General features: G+C 47.8%; 1 protein-coding gene across 1 annotated transcript; it reads right to left on the bottom strand.

The window, feature by feature from the left end:
* Positions 1-19,438: 19,438 nt before the first annotated feature.
* On the bottom strand, positions 19,439-19,996 carry LOC119338918 (E3 ubiquitin-protein ligase EL5-like). Its single transcript, XM_037611127.1, has one exon. It carries the CDS (start codon positions 19,994-19,996, stop codon positions 19,439-19,441), a length of 558 nt encoding a protein of 185 aa, XP_037467024.1.
* Positions 19,997-20,423: the final 427 nt, after the last annotated feature.

Here is a 20,423-nt window from a genome sequence, read left to right as displayed (position 1 = left end):
AGATAGCTAAAGTAGTAGAGGTCCCACGCTGGCACCACGACGATGGTGCCAATCCTTTCGGTGGCAATTCCTCCGACGGTGACTCCGCACCTCTCTCACAGCGTGGCTCTCCACGCCCCGTCACCCCCGATCACATTACCCCAGTCATCTCTGTCGTTCGTGCTGGCTGGCGCGCTGACCCCACATACGGTGGTACACGCCCGGTTGCTCCCAATGTCAGTAGTGGCACACGTGCAACTGCTGTCTCTTTTGGCCATGGCACCGGTGGGTCTGCCCTGTCCTTGCCTTCCCCTCCACCTGGCTCCATGCGCCAGCCCCTCATCATCTCTGACAATGATTCGGCTGGCTTTGAGGACATGCATGACCCGCTCCTGCATGCCGTCCGGTCGGAGTCGCTGGGCGTGGTGCATGCACCCGCGGGCGGCTCTTCGGGCCCATCTGTCATCCGACCGACTCCTCTGGTCGGGCCCGTAGTCCTCCCCCTCCCAGCCCCGCCCACTCGCCCGACGGACGCTGCCCTGCCTGTCGGCTCGCTGGCACCTTCTGACGCCTTCGCCTTTGTTGCGTTCGTGTCGGCGTCTGCTGACATTGCACCCCCCGCCACCTTCACCTTCTCGGCTAGTGAATCGTCACGTGCATCTGGTAAAACCCCAATCTCTCCGTCTCTTAATCAATCAATTTCTCTAGATTCTGTCACCACTGTTCTGACCCGTGCCAACTCCAGCGCAGCACTTCCTCGCCATGATCTGGACACCCGCGAGTGTATCATACGCAAGGAACGCCGTAAGACGGCCCGTGATCATTGCTCCAAGGACAAGCTGCACCGTAGCGCGTGACTCGCTGGCAAAGAGGCCAAATACTCACCCATGCTCGCCAAGGTTGTCAAGGCCAAGGCTGCACGCCTTTCTGCTGCGGACGTGGGCTCTACCATCGATCGTGCCATCCACGAGGCCCGCCTCGACATCTCTGGTGCCCCTCCTGCCTCCGTTGAAGATCTCGCCGCCATTGCCCTGCTTTGTGGTGCGAACGACGACCATGTTAACGCTATCCTCGAGGCTGACGATTCGGCCTCCGGTGCTGACGACTCACCATGATCAGCACGCCAACTCTGCTCTGCCCGTCGGGGCATAGTTCGATGCCCCCGCCAGTTGCCCTTGCTCTACTCGTTTTAGATGTACCACTGTACTTTTGGTCCTTCCTCAGTGGTTGCCCGATCCTGTACTGCCTTAGCGTTGCGTTGTAACTTTTGCTATCGTTAAGCTGCTGTACTACCGTCTTAAACTTCTGGTGTATGAACCGTCCTCATGAGTAATGCTACTTTCTCTATATGCTCGTGGAATGTATGTGGCCTAGGCGACGATGCCAAATGCTCTGACATTCTCTTTGAACTAATCTCGATCAATCCCCACATCGCCTTATTACAAGAGTCAAAACTCGATACGTTCACTGACCCAAAGCTAAGATCCTTTCTGCCTCGAAAACTTGATCAAGTCTTCTCCTTACCAGCCGTAGGTACTGCGGATGGCACCATCTCTGCCGTCAACACTGCCTCGTTCCAAGTGATCTCCTTCAACCACGTCACTTTCTCTTCAACCTTAATCTTGCAATCAACGGCAACAGACCGCAACATAGCCATCACCAACATTTACGCCCCCTCCTCCCGCACAATCAAACAGTCCTTCCTCGATGAGTTACTAGCTATCGCCCAACCAGACGACTCACCCTGGCTACTTGTGGGAGACTTCAACCTCCCCTGTTTCCCCTCTAACAAAAATAATGACGCGTTTAGACAGACCGAGAACAATGCGTTTAACCACTCTTGATGACCTAGCCCTCATCGAACTACCTTTTCTAGACCACCAATTCACATGGTCCAACAATAGAGCAATACCCACCCTAGAACGGATCGATCGCGCCTTCTTTAACTTGGCCTGGGCTGAAGCCTTCCCCAATTCTTCCCTATCGTCCCTCACGCGTTTCACGTCCGACCACGTCCCCCTCCTCGTTCACGTCACCACAACAATCCCGCGCTCCAACTTTTTTAAATTTGAACCTGGCTGGGCCAATTTCCAACCTTGCAGAGATATAATCCGCTCTGTTTGGGCTTATCCACGGCCCACCTCGGCGACCAACTCTGCCGCCACCATCGCCTCCTTGCTCAAACAAACTCGGGACAGTCTCAAAAAATGGCTCGCTCGCGCATTCCTGCCCCCCTCCGCGAATCTCGTTGCAAAGTTGCTATCGCTGCCCTCGATCATGTTGAGGAATCCAGGCCTCTCTCCCCGCCAGAACTCCTCACCCGCAAAATCATCGTCTCCCTCCTAAAATGCACTATCCAGGAAAAAAATGTATACTGGAAATGGCGTGCTAAAGTTTCCTGAGCAATCCACGGCGGCAAAAACTCAAAGTTCTTCCACATGTCTGCCTCACAACGGCTTAGAAGGAACAAAATCTTATCTCTCACACGTGACGGCTCGATTTTCACCTCTCATCAACATAAAGCATAAATCCTGCAGGATTTTTTTGTCTCACTCATCGGCTCTCCTGCCACGACGACCTGGCCTTTTGGCCTCAATACGATATATCCTCATCCCATGGCTGGCCTCCATGCCCTTGACGCGCAGTTTTCCAAAGAGGAGATCAAGATGGCCTTCTTCCAAATGAACCCCCAAGCTAGCCCTGGTCCTGATGGATTCAACCCCTCTTTCTATAGATCCTTCTGGCCCTCTATCAAGCATGCAATTCTACCCTTATTGGCGCAATTTCACCAAGGCGTGGCAGACACGGAGCACCTAAACCGTGCACACACCGCCCTCCTCCCAAAGAATGCCTCCCCAACATCACCCGACGCCTTCAGACCAATATCCCTACAAAACTACCCAGTTAAAGCTGTTGCTAAAGTCCTCACTTCGCGCCTCAAACCTCTCATTCCTAGTCTAGTCCATAGTAATCAGACTGGGTTCATCACCGATCAGGAATATTGCCAAAAACTATGTCTAGGCAGCAGACCTCATCAGCACTTGCCACTCTCGCAAACGACCAACCATGATTTTCAAACATGACTTCAGGAAGGCCTTTGATTCTGTGGCTTGGCCCGCCCTGGACAAAATCTTGGCTGCCCGCGGCTTCTCCCAATCTTTTCGTAACTGGGTTCAAAATATCCTCCACACGGGCAAAACTGCCATCCTCCTAAATGGCATTCCAGGTCGTTGGATACAATGCAAGAATGTACGGCGGCAGGGCGACCCGGCTTCAATAGCTCATCCTCCAAAACTCCGACCCTGACCTCCACCACCCCATCTTTACTCACTCGCCCCCTACCATTCTCCAATACGCCGACAATACGCTGATCATCGCAGCCGCCTCTCCCTCCGCCGCCGCAACCCTCAAAGCAATCATAAATAACTTTGCACAAGCTACCATCCTCACCATCAACTTCTCCAAAACTACCCTGGCTATCCTGCACACAGACGAAACCTTAGTTGCCACCACTGCTCTCGCCATAGACTGCACACGCGCCCCTTTCCCTCAAACCTACCTTGGACTCCCCCTTGCCCCAACCAAGCCCCTCTCCAATGTCTTCGCTCCGTTGATAGAACGATCTAGGAAATTACTAACTGGCTGGCGTGCCAAGCTTCTAGACAGAGGCGATCGGCTTATTCTTATCTCCACGGTCCTTGACTCCCTCCTTACCTACTTCATGTTTGTCTTTCGTATACCTAAGAAAACCCTCAAAATCATTGACTCTCTAAGGAGGTCATTTCTCTGGGCCGAAGAAGATGCTTGCTCGGGTGCTCAATGCCTGATTGCATGGAAAAACGTTTGTACACCAAAAAAATCGATGGTTTAGGGCTCAAAAACCTGCATGTTCAAAATAATGGCCTCTTAATGAAGTTTGCTGCCAAAGCCCCCAGAGTCACCATGGCTAGAGTGGCTAGATCTCCAACACCCCAACGCCTTAGTCTCCTCGCCCCCCCCCCAAACCTTTTTCTTGTGCCGCATGATATCTCAACAAATCCCAACCCTACAGTCAATTTCCTTTGTACTGACAAACAGTGGAACACACACATATTTCTGGATGGATACCTGGATCACCCCAAAACCCCTAGCTACCACCTTCCCGCACCTCTTCTCACACTCAACCCTACAACTGGTAAAAGTGGCTAACATCTTGCATTTCGGTATTGAAGCTAATCTTCGTAATCGTATCTCTCTTGCAGCAGAAATAGAGGTTGTCTCGCTTTTGGCTATTTTGCAGGACTTCGTGCCTTCGATAGAGGAAGATCAACGGTTCCTACTTCAGGGTCATGACTTCTCCACCAAGCAAGCATACGGCACCCTCATGACTAGGCCAGATAGGGATCTCATTGCCCCCCTCATTTGGGGCACCAAGGTTCCTCGCAAAATAAAGATTTTTGCTTCGCTCCTCTTCAAAGACCGTCTCAACACTAGAGTGAATCTTGCTCACAAGCATATAATCTCCTCCGATTTATGTCCCCGCTGTGCTATGTTACCTGAAGACTCCCTTCACCTCTTCATCACATGTCCTCTCGCCAACAGGATATGGCAACGTGTAGGCTTTCTGCCCTCGACCGACGATATCAGCGAGCTTTGGGACACTTCGCTGCCTCAACACCTCCCCAAGAATGTCTGGTCCTTCGTTCTCCTCGCACTACTCTCGAAGATTTGGGCGGCACGTAATGACATGCTCTTTAGGAATATCGATCAATGTTCTGTAATAACCCTTCAAAACCTTGTCTCTGACCTAGATCTTTGGTCACACTGTCTTATTGATATGGGTGACAAGGAGGACGTCTTGTCGTGGCGTTCCTACCTCTCTGCACATTGCACCGTGCCTCTGTAATCTGTACCCGCTGTTTTACAGCCGTTTGAGCAATATATTCAGGTGGGGGAACTCCCCCCCCCCCGGTGATTCTCAAAAAAAATCTAAATTACATGTACTGAGTAGGTTGTGAGAGCATCTCTAGCAGACCCTTTAAAACACACGAAACTGTAAAATAACCGTTAATTTACAGTTTTAGACGGAAAAAGCGATCAGAATAGAACTCGTAAACGACTCTGACCCGTAAATTTTTTTAAGGGGCGCGGAAAACATCCTGGCCAAACCCGTGAAAATAAGGATTTTGAAGACAACCCGAGGGTGCCCTGTATACGCGAAACACCGTTGGGGAATCAAACTGCCATCGGAACCTTCATGAATCGCTCCAGTCTGCCTGTCCCCGGCCTCCGGCCGGCCACCCCGACCACTGTGCTCATCCTGACCACCGCGTCCGCCGGCCGCCCTGGCTGCCCCGCCCATCCCGGCCACCGCCAGCCCGCCCCAACCGTCGCCCACCTCTCGGCCGCCGGCCGCCATGCCCAATCGTCGCATGAAGCTAGCTAGCTAGCTCTCCGTCCGCTCGAATTGCTAGCTAGCTAGCTTCATGCGAGTCGGCCGTGAACGCCTAGGCGGCGGCGGCTGCTGCTGCAGTCGGCACTACTGCTGGCCCCAGCCCGATCACGCTCGGAGGCGAGCACAAGGAGGCGGTCCTGGAGGCAGGATGCGCACACGCCGAGGGGACGGAGGTCGAGATGGATAGTACGTGAGAAAAAGATGGTATATTTAGAGAATATTTTTGTTTACGGGTTGATTATACGGGCTATGTCCGGCCGTAGCTAAAATCGATCCTTATAATGTGTTTTTCTCGGTCTGTAAAACACTTGTATGGGTCGCAGTTTTAAGGGTTTGCTAGAGATGCTCCGACTCCTGAGAAGTACTTCCGATGTTTTTATTTACTCCGGATATTAGCTTTGGTCAAAGTCAAGCTTTATAAACTTTGACAATGTTTATAGACAAAAATATTAACATGTACTTTCACATCATATAGATTTGTTATTGTAAGTATTTATATTTTTTTCATAAACTTGATCAAATTTTACGAAGTTTGACTTCAGTCAACTCTAATATGCAGAGTAAATAAAAATGGAGGGAGTAAATCATTTGAAAAACCATCTATACCAATATAAAAAGACCCAAAGGGGCAGATCCAAATAATCTCGGCCATCAAATCATGTCAATCCAACGACCTAGACGGCTTCAATGTCGAGCGCTCAACATGTTTAGCGTACAATTAAATTTCATGCCAAAAATAGTGCTAATCACATAATAACACGCAAATAATATTCTACTTAATATTCACATGCACTTAATATACTTTCATATTAACGTGCATTGCACGTACACATTGACTAATAGTCAAAAGGAGTCCAAAATAAATGCATGTGAGCAACTTTAATTGTACTACCCCGCAAAAAAAAACTTTAATTGTATTGTGTTAAAAGAAATGCATGAATTTTACCCTCCCTACACTACCAAATGTTTACCCTAGCACACTATGCGCGTATGCAAACCTCCGGCCGGAAAAAAGATTAAGCTGGAGGTAGCCGAGCACCGTCCATCGTCGGGTCGGCGTCCGAGCGGTAGATCGGGCACGTAGAATGCGCGTCCAGCCACGGGTCGATGCACTCCACATGGTACAGGTGCATGCACGCCGGCAACAGCCGCACCGTCTCACCTAGCTGAAACACGCCCAGGCAAACGGAGCACGTCGCCGCTTCCTCTCCTTCACCCGTCACGTTGTGCTTCACGGACCGGTTGTACTTGAACGCCGGGAGGCGGGCCGTCGGGTTTGTAGCGCGGGCCCTCGGAAGCTGCACCTCGTCACGGTGGCGGCGGGATTCCAGCCGCCACTGCCACTCTCGCAGCCGAGCGGCTGTGGCAGCGGCAGCGGCCTCCTCTGCCTCTGCCTCTGCCTGAGCGCGAGAGCGCCTCTTGCAGCAACCCTTAACGAGACATGCGAGCAGGAGGACCGCGGAGGCGACGATGAGGTACACCGCGATTTTCCACAGAGAAGAAGAGTCGTAGGAGTTCGGCGATGGCGGATCTGCATCCATTAGTGCAAACCGTGCAAGCGCGCCTACGACTAACTAGTTTAGCTAATTTTCACGTATTATTTGCTGCATAGTGTTATACACTAGCCTTGAGAGAATTTGTACGTGGGTCAACGGAGGCTACCAAGAAGCCCCATCCTGTGGGCGAGATGGTTAATCTCGATTGCTGATTTATTGCCAAATGCACATATAGTGAAGACAAAATCATTGACGGAGCATGCACGGTTCTCTTTGTCTATGCGCGATAAACAACCACTCTGCCAGCGGTAGGATTACATTGCCAGGGTCGTTCCTCGTCCGTTCGAATGGAAAGTTGGAGATGACAACTAAGAGCATCTACAGCGGAAGTTTCAAACCCTGTCTATACGCCCAGATAGACGACTTGATCACTAACCGGTCAAAAACATTGATTCAGACAGATGCCTCATAACGGTCCTGAAGTTTCTGGCTAGTAGATCTAAGTCCTCCCTCACCCAATTTGTGGACTGGAAATTCATCTCATGTGGGCCGAGGAAGAGATGGCCGTCCGCATTGCACTAGCGAGGAGAACGGCCAACAACGTTCGGACTAGATCCGGTGGGAATCCATAGCGTTCACCCAAATGGCGGTTGGATCTGGCGTGAGGCACATTGCCGCTGCCTCAAGGTGTGTGGATGCAGGTGGCAGCCTGGGCAGCGCCCACGCGACCTGAAGTGGGAGGCGGCGATGACGGCGGCGTGGCCGGTGGTGTTGGGTGTGGAAGTAGGAGAGGAGAATAGGTGTTGTGCCCCTGATGGGCGGGCATCACGTTCGTTCGCACATACGCAAACCCGGCCTTAATTGGAACAAAAATGGGCCGCGGTCTAATGGACGTATGTTCGTTTGCATCCGCGTGTTGGGTCATTGTTTTTGTCCGGTTTTTTTGCGGGGGTAAAGGAGATTTTCATTATTCATGAAGGCCTCTCAGCCACAACCAAGTTTACAATGAAGTCTAACCCCGAGTACAACCACACTGCGGTTCGGGGGTACTACGGCCATAAGCAGCAAGTTCGTGGTTAACCTTATTCTGCGAACGACGACAAAGAGTAAAAGAAATCTCTCTATCCTCAGTTAAGGCCAAGCTTTTAATCTCCTAGATCACGAAGCAATGTACTGATCTATCATCGGAATTTGCTATGATCAGCGACACTGCCTCAGAACTATCTAGTTCTATCAAAATTGGCAGCGTCGTCCGGTGGAGGGCTAGCTCCAGCCCCTCCCTACACCCCGCGAGCTCGGCGCCTAGCGCGTTACCACAAGTACGGAGTTCACGGCAAGCGCTAAATATGATGTTTCCCTGAGTGTCCCGGAGGATCACCCCACCTCCTGCCATACCTGTAGCCGGAATGAAGCTTCCGTCCGTGTTCAACTTGGTCCATACTGTAGCAGGAGCGACCCTGCTCGGCTCCTCTTTAGCTAGGGCGCTGGCTGTATGTGCTGGTGGCACAGCATTGATAACCATTTTCCCCTTCACAACATCATCATTGGGGTACTACTTGAGGCACAATAAAAGAGTTGATATATCCATGTAGAAACCGCCGAGAGGACTCAGTTGGAGGTGGCCGTTTTTTATGCGTGATCTCATTCCGCACGTGCCAAATCCTCCACATGATCAACAGTATGATCATACGCGTCGTCTCGTCCAAAGGCTCAAGGAGGGTGAACAAACATTCTGGCCCCGTGCTGCGAATGGATTCAACCCTCGGATGACCCAATCTAGCGCCATGGCATGCCAAAGTTCCTTCGCAAGGGGGCACCTGCACATCGCATGGAACCCATCCTCTCGCTCCACACCACAAATGGGACATATGTCAAAAAGCTCAAGATGACTTGAGAATTTATTTGCCCAAGTAGCTAGAGAGTTGGTCACAATCCGCCAAGCAAACACGCGTACCTTCGGAGAAGCAGGGCACCCCCATGTGGTCTTTCAGATGGCGCGATGGCCATCCGGTGCCCTTCTCATGGCGGTGGCCAATGGACGCTCACGCTCGTTCATGGCAAACCGATAGATGTGTTTCTGTCCGTTTTGACCCATACGAACACCCGCGGACAAAATGCATTGGCGCGTTGGAGTTGCCTGAGATGGGGATCGATAAATTCTCAACTTTCCAAGGACTAGAAGACATATTAAGTTATATATTTACAATTCACATCTAGATCTAATATACTATCTCACATCTAAACTCCACACCGTCCGATCTACCGTTCCTTGTTTTTTCGTGCAAGGTATTGACTCAAGTCGCTGGCCGGTCCGCCTCGTTGTTTCGTCTTAGTTGATTCGCGTGGTTGTCGCATTGCTGTTTTTCTTTCTTTTAGAATCCTATTGCATCGCTGACTGTCCCGCGCGTTGTGTGCGTTAGTTTTTCCACTGGCCCTTTATCCCTTGCTTCCGGGCCATTTTGGCTTGTTTATTTATTTATTTTTTATTAGGCTTTTTTAATCGGGCGTGACTATTGCGCGCGCGCGTTGCAGCGCTCGATTCAGACATGACCGATTAGGCAGGTTTGGGCATCGGTAAGCTTGGGCTGCCCCCCACCCCTGAAAATCAGGGGGGCGTTGTGATTATGGGAAGGAGATAGAAGATCTGAAGAATAAGGCAAGTGATTACGTGAGATCTGTGGGATTAGGCAGGTTTTGATGGGCCCATCCTGAAAATCACAGGATGGTGTGATTACGTGAGGGAGCATTCCCACCATCATCGCGATAAAAGCGGCCAGCTGCCCTGAACAGATCGCTCCACGCATGGGAATCGCTCGCTCCCGCGAGCGATCGCGAGAGAGTAAAGTCGTTTTTAATCATCGCGTCTTTGTTTCCTGAAATCACTAATTGAGAAGTACTCGTTGCAAGTATCACTCCAACTTCCCTGATTGCGACAAGTGGTGCACATGCAGCGTGTTGTGACAAGTGACGCACATGCAGCGCGTCACTTGTTACAACCTGAAAATTTTCCCTTTTTTTCATAGATCCATTTATTCAAAAGGTTTTATCTCTCAAACCATGTGCCTAAATCTCGAACCGCTTTCACCGTTGGATTCCTTGCGTCGAGATCTTCAAAACTAGATCCCATGCTGATAGGTTTTGACGAACTTTTTTTCATGAAAAAATAGGACGAAAAAACCGAACCGGAGCACCGGTTTTTTCCCTTTCCAAAAGAAGCACGCCCATGCCTCTCACGAAATCACAACCGTGCCTCTCGCGGAAGCAAAACCGTGACTCTCGCAGTAGGAAAAAAAAAGAAAATTTGTTTTTTTCCGTTTCGAGGAGGCACAACCGTGCCTCTTGCGGAAGCAAAACCGTGACTCTTGCGAAGGAAAGAAACAGAAAACACATTTTTTTCCTTTCCGAGAGGCACGGCCGTAACTCTCGCGAAAGCACAACCGTGCCTCTCGCGGAAGCAAAACCGTGACTCTCGCGAAAAATAAACAGAAAACACAATTTTTTCCGTTTTCGAGAGGCACGGCCGTGCTTCTCGCCAAAGCACAACCGTCTCTCGCGGAAGCAAAATCGTGACTCCTGCAAAAGGAAAAAAAGCAGAAAACATATATTTTTTTCATTTCCGAGAGGCACGGCCGTGACTCTCGCAAAAGCACACTTGTACCTCTCGCGGAACCAAAACCGTGACCCTCGCGATAGAAATAAAAAGAGAAAGCACATTTTTTCATGCAAAACAATTCAATTTTTTTTATTGAAAAGCTAAGGAAGACCGGTGGAAAATCAAAACGCTGAAAAAAGCCGAAAAAAAAGTATAAAAAAGCCGAAAACGCATGCAAAAAAAATCGGAAGGAGCGCTTAGAGCGCGACACGTGAGAATGGCTGAGAGCGCGACAAATGACGCTGATCGTTGCGAGGCTCCCGAAGGAGCGCTCGTTAACTAGTTGCTCCCTTTGTTTCCACCATCGTTTTAGTGTTGTCTTGTTTTCCATGTGCGCACGATGGAGAACTGGATCACAGTGAGACTTTTGGTCTCATTTTACTCTTTCTCACTCATTTTTTTGTTTCATGTGGGCTATAAATTTTAAAAATTATAGCAAGGTATAGATACGCTCTATAAGTTATAGGGCGTTGGGGTGCCAACTCGAAACAAGACCCTTTAAACAAATTTCTTGTTTGTTTCTTTTTGTTATTAAACTTTTGTTTTCTTTTTTATTGGTCTTTTCTAAATCCATGTGCAATGTATTTTGATTTAGTTTATGTAATTTTCATGCAACTGCTCTATCTTCTACCTCGCTCGTCACTGTTTGTTTATTGCATATCTTGTTGTTGGGCAAGGCATGTTTGCCTTCCCTTTTGTCGGCCCTCGACTCGTAACAAGGGCCTGACCTTATTTTGTCCCAGTTGAAGTCCACTCTTGCCTCGTAACTGGGACCTGGATTATTTTTGTCCCGGTTGCGAGTCCATCCTCGAATCGTATCTGGGAGCCGATCTTTTTTTACCCCAGTTGCCAGTCCACCCTCGACTCGAAACTGGGACCTGGCCTTTTTTGCCCCAATTGAAAGTCCGCCCTCGACTCGCAACTAGGACCCGACCTTTTCTCATCCCAGTTGCAAGTTCACCGTCGACTCGCAACAGGGGCCTGACTTTTTCCCTAGAGTCTCGTCCACACTCGACTTGTAACAGGGGTCCAACCTTTTTTGTCCCAGTTGAAATATAACCCTCAACTCCTAACTTAGACCTGACCTTTTTTATCCCATTGCAAGTCCACCCTCAATTCGCAACTGGGGGTCCAACCTTTTTTGACCCAGTTGCAACTCCACCCTCGAGTCACAACTGGGGTCTAGTCTTTTTCCCCGGTTACAATTCCACTCTCGAATCGCAACTCGGCCCCAACATTTTTTGTCCTAATTGCAAGTACACACCCTCGACTCGCAACCGGGGTCCGACCTTCTTTGTCCCAGTTGAAAGTCCACCCTCAATTCATAATTGAGGCCCAATATTTTTTTGTCCTAGTTGCAAGTCCAGTCTCGACTCCCTAGTGGTGCTAGACAATTTTTTTGTCCAAGATGCACGCCCACCCTTAACTCGTAACTAGGGCCAAACCTTTTTTTGTCTGAGTTGCAAGTCCACCCTCTCACTCACAACTGGGGCCCAACCTTTTTTGTCCGAGTTGCAATTCCACCCTCGACTCACAACTAGGGTCCAACCTTTTTTTCTCCGAGTTGCAAGTCCACCCTCGACTCGTAACTCAGGCCCGAGTTTTTAGTCCCAATTGCAAGTCCACCCTCGATTCGCAACTGGGTCCTGCCTTTTTCTGTCCCATTTGCAAGTCCACCGTCGACTCGCAACTGGGGCACGACCTTTTTCTTGTCCCTGTTGCAAGTCCGCTCTCGACTCGCAACTGGGGCCCAACCTTTTTTGTCCGAGTTACAAGTCCAAACTCAACTCACAACTATGGCCCGACGTCTTTAGTCCCAATTCTAAGTCTACCCTCGAATCACCACTGGGGGTCTGACCTTCTTTTGTCCCAGTTGCAAGTCAACCATCAGTTCGTAATTGGGCGAACATTTTCTTTTGTCCAAGATGAAAGTTCACCATTGGCATGCAACGAGACCCTTGATCCTTTTTTTGCCACTGTTGCAAGTGCATCCTTGACTCGCAACTGGGCTGACGTTTTTACCCAATTGCATGTCCACCATAAACTTGCATGTCGCTAATAAATCAACAAGGACATTTGGGGGGGGGGGTTATAGCAGTCACTAAGTGTAGTGATTGCTCACTATTCGGTCGTAGGGGGCTCGCCCATTTGCATTGTTAGTGAGTGGTTTTTTGGGAGCAATATGGGTTTGGGTGATCTGATTTAGGCCCTGTTCGGTAATGGTCCGCTCCGGGAATCTGTGGAGCGGGTAAATGGCAACTCCACCATTTTGACCTACAGCTCCGCCAACCCCGCTCCGGGAGCTGTGGAGCGGAGCGATGACGAACAGCCCCTTAAGGGACATTTGTGGCGGTTTTGGGATGGGTGCAATCGTTTTTTTTTCGTTCTCTTCTTATTTATCTATTTTCTCCATTTAATTTTCTCCTCTTTTTTTCCTGTTTGCTCTTCATTCTTTTTGTTTTTTTCTACTTTTTCTTTTTTTAAATTTCTGAACCTTATTAAATAATTATGAATATTTTTTAAATTTGTGAACATATTTTCTAAATCTGCAAACAAACTTTGAATCATGAATACTATTTTCTAATCCATGAACATTTTTTGAATGCACAACCAATTGCTAGTACATTTTTAAAAATAATATAATATATTTAAATAAATCTTCATTGTGTATGGTTAAAAAAGTTATCATATATGAAAATGTTCAATGTATATTGCAAAAGAAATAGTGTGTATTCAGAAATAATCATCATTTATTAAAGGATAGCTCACCATATATTAGAATATTTTTGGTCCATTAACATTTTCTGTGATTTGAAAATATTATGTAAATTTGGGAACATGTTTTTTAAATATGTTTTGATCAAACTTTGTTCCTCACTGAAAATTAATTATATAAATATAAGAGTGAAAAACAGAAAAACCAAAAGGCAAAAAAAGATCGTTGGTTGCCTAGAAGCTAGCAATGAGAGACGTACTTGTAACTGTATAATGATCAGAGCACTAGTGATTAGTTTATTTTTTTCAAAAAAAATCAGGTGATCAGATTTTTCTTTTGTACAAGTAGCTAGCGACCAGTTTTTTTTATGGGAACTAGCGACCAGATTTACATATAGGCCGGCCATCCAGGCGGATGTGGGGCGAACTGTTTTAGTTTTGGGCTTTGCCAAATTAAAATCAAACAAACAGTTCAAACAGTAAAAAATGAGGTGGTGCTGACATCATACTTAGATGTGAGGTATTCTCTCACATCTAGATGTGATATAAACGGACTTGACTTTGCTAATGCTCATATAGATGAAAATTTACAAGTGCCATCTAAATCCTATGTCATTTGATTGCTTATTTATTTATTTATTTTTGCTTTCATCTTTGTTTTTTCTTCACACCATTGCACTCGTAGGCTTTGCGCAAGTGCATGCCCATCGGTCACATGCAACTACAGTTGCACGCGTCTTGATCATTTTTATTTTTTACCATGGCACGCAACTATACTTGTACACACTTCTATTGTGCGTAACTGATCTCAACCAGCCACGCGCAACTGGTTGTCCACTGACCACACAACGATATTTTCATATTTTCTGAAGAAGAAATTTAGCAAAAAAAAAACTGGTGAAACAAAACATATAAGGAAGAAAAAACAAAAAGAAAATAGCAAAACGATTCTATGTTGATGTCAATTGCATGAGATTTACTTAATTCTCATCGCGATGGGAGTTAGCCACATCCATAAATATGAGGGTGTTCGCTCGTTCTAGAAAAAATTAAGTTGCAAATTCCAATTTGGTGGATGTGCATTATGCTAAATCATCTATAGAGTCGCAGTGTATTCTATATTCTAATGTCCAAATAAGAAAAATTATCATCTAAGAGCATCTACACTCAGGCGGCCCGAATTCGCCTTAAACGACCGGACGAAGGGCCCAGTCACTGATCAGTCACGAAATTGCGATCCCGGGCAAACTGGCACCCTTCATATCCAGCCCAAATATGGGGCGAATATGGGGGTGCCCGGGCGCGTCCGCCACGTCGGACTGACGATAGGGTCCCACGGGAATCATCCGGAAAACCGACGGTTTGACGGACGTCTCCTCCGATGAGGGGTGTGAATGCCATGTGGCACCGCTCCGGCTTGCCGCCCGGGGCTAAATCTGGCTTTTTAAGCCGACCGGTTTTCTCCAACCCTAGCTCATCCACCTCCACCCTCTCCGCGCCACAAGCCCTAACCCATCTACCTCCTCTCTCCCGCTCTCCCGCTCTTCCCACGCTCTGCGGCTTCGCCATGAGCCGGAAAAAGATAACCACGTACGCTATGCTTACGCCGGAGCGCCAGTACCAGATCGAGCAGGAGATCCGGGTGAGGCGCGCCGCGCACGCCGCCTGCATCGCTACCGGGCTGTCTCTGGACTCGCCGGAAGTGGAGGCAGAGGAGGAGTGAGAGGGGCAACAACCGGCTTCGATGGAGGTGTGGGATCCAGAGGAGGACGAGGCGAAGCAGCCGGAGCCGGGGCTAGCGTCAGCTCTGTGCTTCGACATGGAGGACACTGAGGTGGAGTTCGCGGTCACCCAAGCGGTCGAGATGGCGGAGCAGCAGGCCATCCTGAAGTCCATTTAGGATGAGGCCTATCTGGAGGCCAACCGTCAGTTCATCCGGCAGGAACGAGCAGCGACCTACGTGCTCTTCGACGAGGTCGAAGCGGAGATGGATGTGGAGGCCGACGCGGAGGAGCCGGAGCTGCGGTTGCTGTCCATGTACCCGGAGCCGGGCACAAAGATAATGGATATCTTCGACGAGGATTTGGGTAGTTGATCTACGTAGTACACGAATTTTATCCTTTGTATGCTTTTGTATAGATTTAAGATTTCTAATATGATGCATCCGAATGCATATGAACAAATTTGAGGACTGACTGGTCACTGCCCGCAGATGCGCTCGGGCACGACCGTGGGCATTTGAGGGTCTGAATTTGCCCAATCCGGCTGTAGATGGTCTAATGCACTGGTAAAGGTCACAATAAATGCACAATTATATTTAATGTGCTTGCGTCATATTTTTGTTCCACCAAAATTGAATATGTTTAGGAAGTGTGCACCCAACACCATCCAACTTTGATATTTGATATGCGCAAAATGTTATTTGTGGTTTTACTATTCATTAGGCAATTGAATTTTTGTTCTATTTCAGACGAATATTCGTTTAGTTGCGCTGCGATTCACGTTGCCATGAGTTGGGCTGGTATTCGACTGGTTGTATGTTTTTCGGTCATTGTGTTTTTTGGGCCTTATGGGCTTGTTTCTATACCCTAGCCTACGCTGATCTGATTCACACACAACCAACCTTTGTCGATGAGAAAGATTTTGCTAGGTATTATGGCAATTCCTAAACGGCGCCTTAAGCGCCCGTTTTAGTTATTTATGCATTCGGGCGCAGACCCTCCCGCCGCACTGGGCCGGCCCATTCTTTCTTCTTTTTTGCTGTTTCTAAAACGCAAAAAACTGCTTGCGTGGGTCAAGATTCGGACTGGAGTCCTCCAGAGTACAAGCGTTCTGCCATAGCCAGTCCGCCACCTTAGTATTCGTGTTTTCTCAGAGCCTTTTCATCCTTTTGTTTCTATATTGTTTCTTTTTTTCCTATGAACGATTTTGTTCAGTTTTTTCCTTCTTTTGCAAAATCGACGAACTTTTCTCACCAAATTCCATGAACTTTTTCCAAAATCGATTAATTTTTTTTTCAAATTCAATGAACTTTTTTTGAAAACCAGTGAACTTTTTTAAATTGGATGAACTATTTTCGAATTGGATGAACTATTTTCAATATCCAAAATATGTTCAGATTTTTCGAAATTCGTTTGACTTTTTAGAAAATGTTTTTCGAAATTCTAATTTTTTTTCATGTTTCGAATTTTGTTCACGTTTCAAAAATAGTTCTGAATTCCAAATTTTTGTTCACCGTATTGAAGAAAAAATTTCACCATACATTGAAAAAAATATTCACTGTGTATAAAAAATGTTCATCATGTATAGAAATTTTGTTCAGCATGCATTCAGAAGGAGTTCATCGTATTTTAAAAAAAGTTCTATGTGTATTTGAATATTGTTCACCATACATTGAAAAAATGTTCAGTGTGTATAAAAAATGTTCATCGTGCAGAGAAATTTTGTTCAGCATGTATTCAAAAAAAGTTCAGCGTATTTTAAGAAATGTTCAGTGTTTCTTTGAATAATGTTCACCCTGTACAAGAAAATGTTCAATGTGTATTCTAAATTCGCTTTCTAAAAATTGTTCACAGTACAAAAAAAGTATTCAAATTTCGAAAATTGTCCAGTTTTTGAAAAACATAGTTCACGTTTAAAATAAAAGGAATATTTGAAATTTGCGTACGATTTTCGAAACATTTGTTCGCATATTTAAGATTTTCATTTTTCAAAATCGATTTTTCTTTATTGATGAACTTTTTTTCAAATTCGTGAACTTTTTTATAAGTTCCTGGACTTTCTTTCAAGCTTTATGAAAATTCTTGAATTCACGAAATTTTTCGTTTTTTGTTTTTTTTCGTCAAAAGTCAATACTTGACCGATCCAGGGGAGCGAAGTAGGCGATCGAGGGAGAATGAACGAGGGAGCGAGGGGAGCGAACAAGCAGAAGTGGAACACGAGGCAAGATGGGCCGGCCCAGTTCGCGGGCGTGTGGGCGCCAGAACGGGAACCGGCGCTGAAGGCGCCCGTTAGGAGCTCCCAGGTATTATGGCTCTCGGTCATGAATGATTCTGTGAGTGAGAAAGATTTTACTAAGATACTAGTTACCATTTGGGCTATATGGTGGGCTAGGAGAAAGCAAAGCACGAGAAAATTTTTCAAAGCCCACTATCATCCTTCGCCTTTATTTAGGACTACTTACCAGATCTTGAGTTGCTGCCGACCAAGCAAAATATGAATCGGGGTGCACCAGCTAGAGTTCCATGTAGGAAATGGCTAAAGGGCCTAACAGGAGTTGCAAAGTTTAACGTGGATGCAACAGTTCAAAGAACGGGGGAGCAAGTGCGGCAATATGCCGCGATGATCAGGGTAGATACCATCTACCCTTGGTGCCTCAGTCATTATTTTCAACGGACTAGTTGATCCTGAGTGTCTAGAAGCACGTGCTTGTTGCGAGGCTCTCTCTTTGATGAAGGATCTTCATCTTAGGAGTGTCTTGATAGCCACGGATTGCGTGGCTATTGTCAACCATTGGTAAGAAAAAATGACCGAAACATAATAAAGGGCCGCACAACTTATACATAGGTGGTCCCATATTTTTAGGACGAGGATTTCTGGCGATCATTAGCTAGGGAGGATCCCAACGAACGGTTCGATCACCAGGAGAAAATTGGCTAGGCCCAAAAGAATTAAAAAATGCCATTAAGAAAAAAAAATCATATATATTTTTATAATAAAGAAAAGACAAAAACAAAACATAATTTACAACAACAATGCTCAATTTACATGAAAAATGCCATGCTATACTTTATTAAAACTTTCTTCCTCATATTTTAAAAATTACCCGAGAATAGTAAAAAAATGAGCCATGGTGCTGGGAGAATCTACACTGAAAGAGAAGATGCGCTACCATATCCTGGATTTGCTTGCAAAGCGGGCAAAGGTTGCAGTTCGGCCAACCACGGCGGAGCAATCGACCGGCCGTCCATACTCTGTTTTGAATTATCAACCAAGCAAAAAACTTGCATTTCGGAGGGGCCAAACCTTCCAAACAGCAGCAGGCATGATGCTAGTCGTGTGTCCAGCAAACTGCGCCATATAGGCAGTCGACGTCGAGTATTCTCCTTGAGAGGTGAACTTCCAGTGGATAGTATCTTGCATACTGTTGTTGAGAGTAACAGAGGATAGTTTCTCCCAAAGTGTGGTGAACTCCTGTAGGTGCTCAAGGGTGATCCCATGATGGGTATCAATTTGATTAACCCAAAAATTGTTGAGGAGAGCAGTTTGGACTGAGGAAGATTTCTTTTTTGAGAGATCAAAGATCCTAGGAGCAATATCTTCGGGTCTCATGCCTTGGAGCCAGGGTGATTCCCAGAACTTCGCCTTACCTCCATCTCCAATGCGGATCGTGGTGGCCGCCGCAAAAATGCCCCTATCATTGTCATTGCATGGCGTTCCCATCTCAATCCAAGTCTTGGGTGGGTCAGCCCATTCATACCAAAGCCATCGCAATCGAAGGGCAGTAGCAAACTTCTCTAGGTTGAGGATGCCCAAACCACCGAAGATCTTGGGCTTACAGACAAGTTTCCAGTTGACCTTGCATTTTCCACCAGTCACCTTGTCACATCCCGCCCATAGGTAGGCGGGCCGCAAACTATCAATCTTCTTCCTCACTTTCACCGGCAACTCCAGAGGCGTAATATGATATATAGCAATGGCGGTAAGCACAACCTTGACCAAAACGACGCGGCCCGGGGTAGCTACATGCCTCACGATCCAAGGCGGCAGCTTCCGAGCAACTTTATCTTCTAAGAACTGAAAGTGTATCCTCTTCAACCTTGTAACTGAAAGAGACAGTCCCAAATATCTCATTGAGAAGGTGGAGCGAATAGCCGGGAAGGCCTGAAGAACGTCACCAAGATCAATGTCACCGCAACAAATTAGCGCAACAAGACTCTTGACACAATTGGTAACTAATCCGGTAACATCACCAAAAGAGGCAAATGTTGATATACCAAGCAATGTATTGAGAGTTTGAGACAAAGTCATACTACGTCGTAAAAAAATAATCTCCAGCAAAATAAATGCATGAGTGTACACTCCAACTATCCTCGCGAATCTTTACAGTAGTGCTGCGGCTATACCTCATGTATCTACGCCACTCGCCGGCAGAACGAAGGCCTAAACAGGCAGTATCCGGACGGCGTCGATCGTCGGGTCGGTGTCGGAGCGGCAGAGCGGGCACGTCGAGTGCGCGTCCAGCCACGGGTCGATGCACCCGACGTGGTAGAGGTGCAGGCACACCGGCAGCAGCCGGACCGTCTCTCCGAGCAGGAACGCGCCGAGGCACACCGAGCACGTCGCCGCCTCCTCGCCGCCGCCCGCCACGTTGTGCTTCACGGACGGGCTGTACGTGAACGCCGGCAGACGGGCCGTCTGGCTCGGGTCGCTGCCGCTTCGGCTCTGCCGCTCTTCGTCGCTGCGTGGGCTGTAAGGTTCCGGCGGTGGCCACGGCCGAGCGGCGGCCGCCGCCGCGGCGCGGGCGCGAGCGCGGCTGTTGCGGTGCCCCTTGAAGACGCTCCACGCCACGGTGAAGAGGAGCAAGGAGGCCACGAAGCCGATGACGAGGCCAGCGATGATCCCACCTTGAGACGCGGGGTCATCCTTTGAAGATCCTCCCGACGGCCATGGGTGCGACGGCGGTGGCGCTGGGCTGTGGGCTTGACGAGGGAATGTCATTGGTGCAAGCGCAACTCCAAACTAGCTACTGTTTGTGTGGTGTATGGTTTTATAATACGAGTTTTAGCAAAGTATTACCCGGATCGACGCAGCTAGTGTGCTGAGGCGAATCATGATCGCCGATAGGGTGCCAAATGCGCGTCCAAGGAAGGGGAAATCGCGGACTTAACTGGCACGGTTTCGTTTGTTTGTGCGGCCGGCGCCGGTACGGTAACGTTGTCAAGGTCCTTCGTGTGGAAACTAGTTAAAAATCAGCATGTTGAAAGGAGCCCTGCATCTAGGCTACTTTGCTAGCTTAATTGGTAGTGAAATGGCATATGTGAGACGGTTGTATTGTTCTTGGAACTTGCTGGTCGAAGTAGATGCGGCAGCTACAATCTGCCAAGTGCGACATATAGTCGCGACCGTCTTCACATGGGGCCGGGTG

Source organism: Triticum dicoccoides, chromosome 7B (genome assembly GCF_002162155.2).
Source record: "Triticum dicoccoides isolate Atlit2015 ecotype Zavitan chromosome 7B, WEW_v2.0, whole genome shotgun sequence".
Classification (NCBI taxonomy): Eukaryota; Viridiplantae; Streptophyta; class Magnoliopsida; order Poales; family Poaceae; genus Triticum; species Triticum dicoccoides.
The sequence above is the reverse complement of the archived record's forward strand: the minus strand, read 5'-3'. Positions and strand labels throughout refer to the sequence as shown.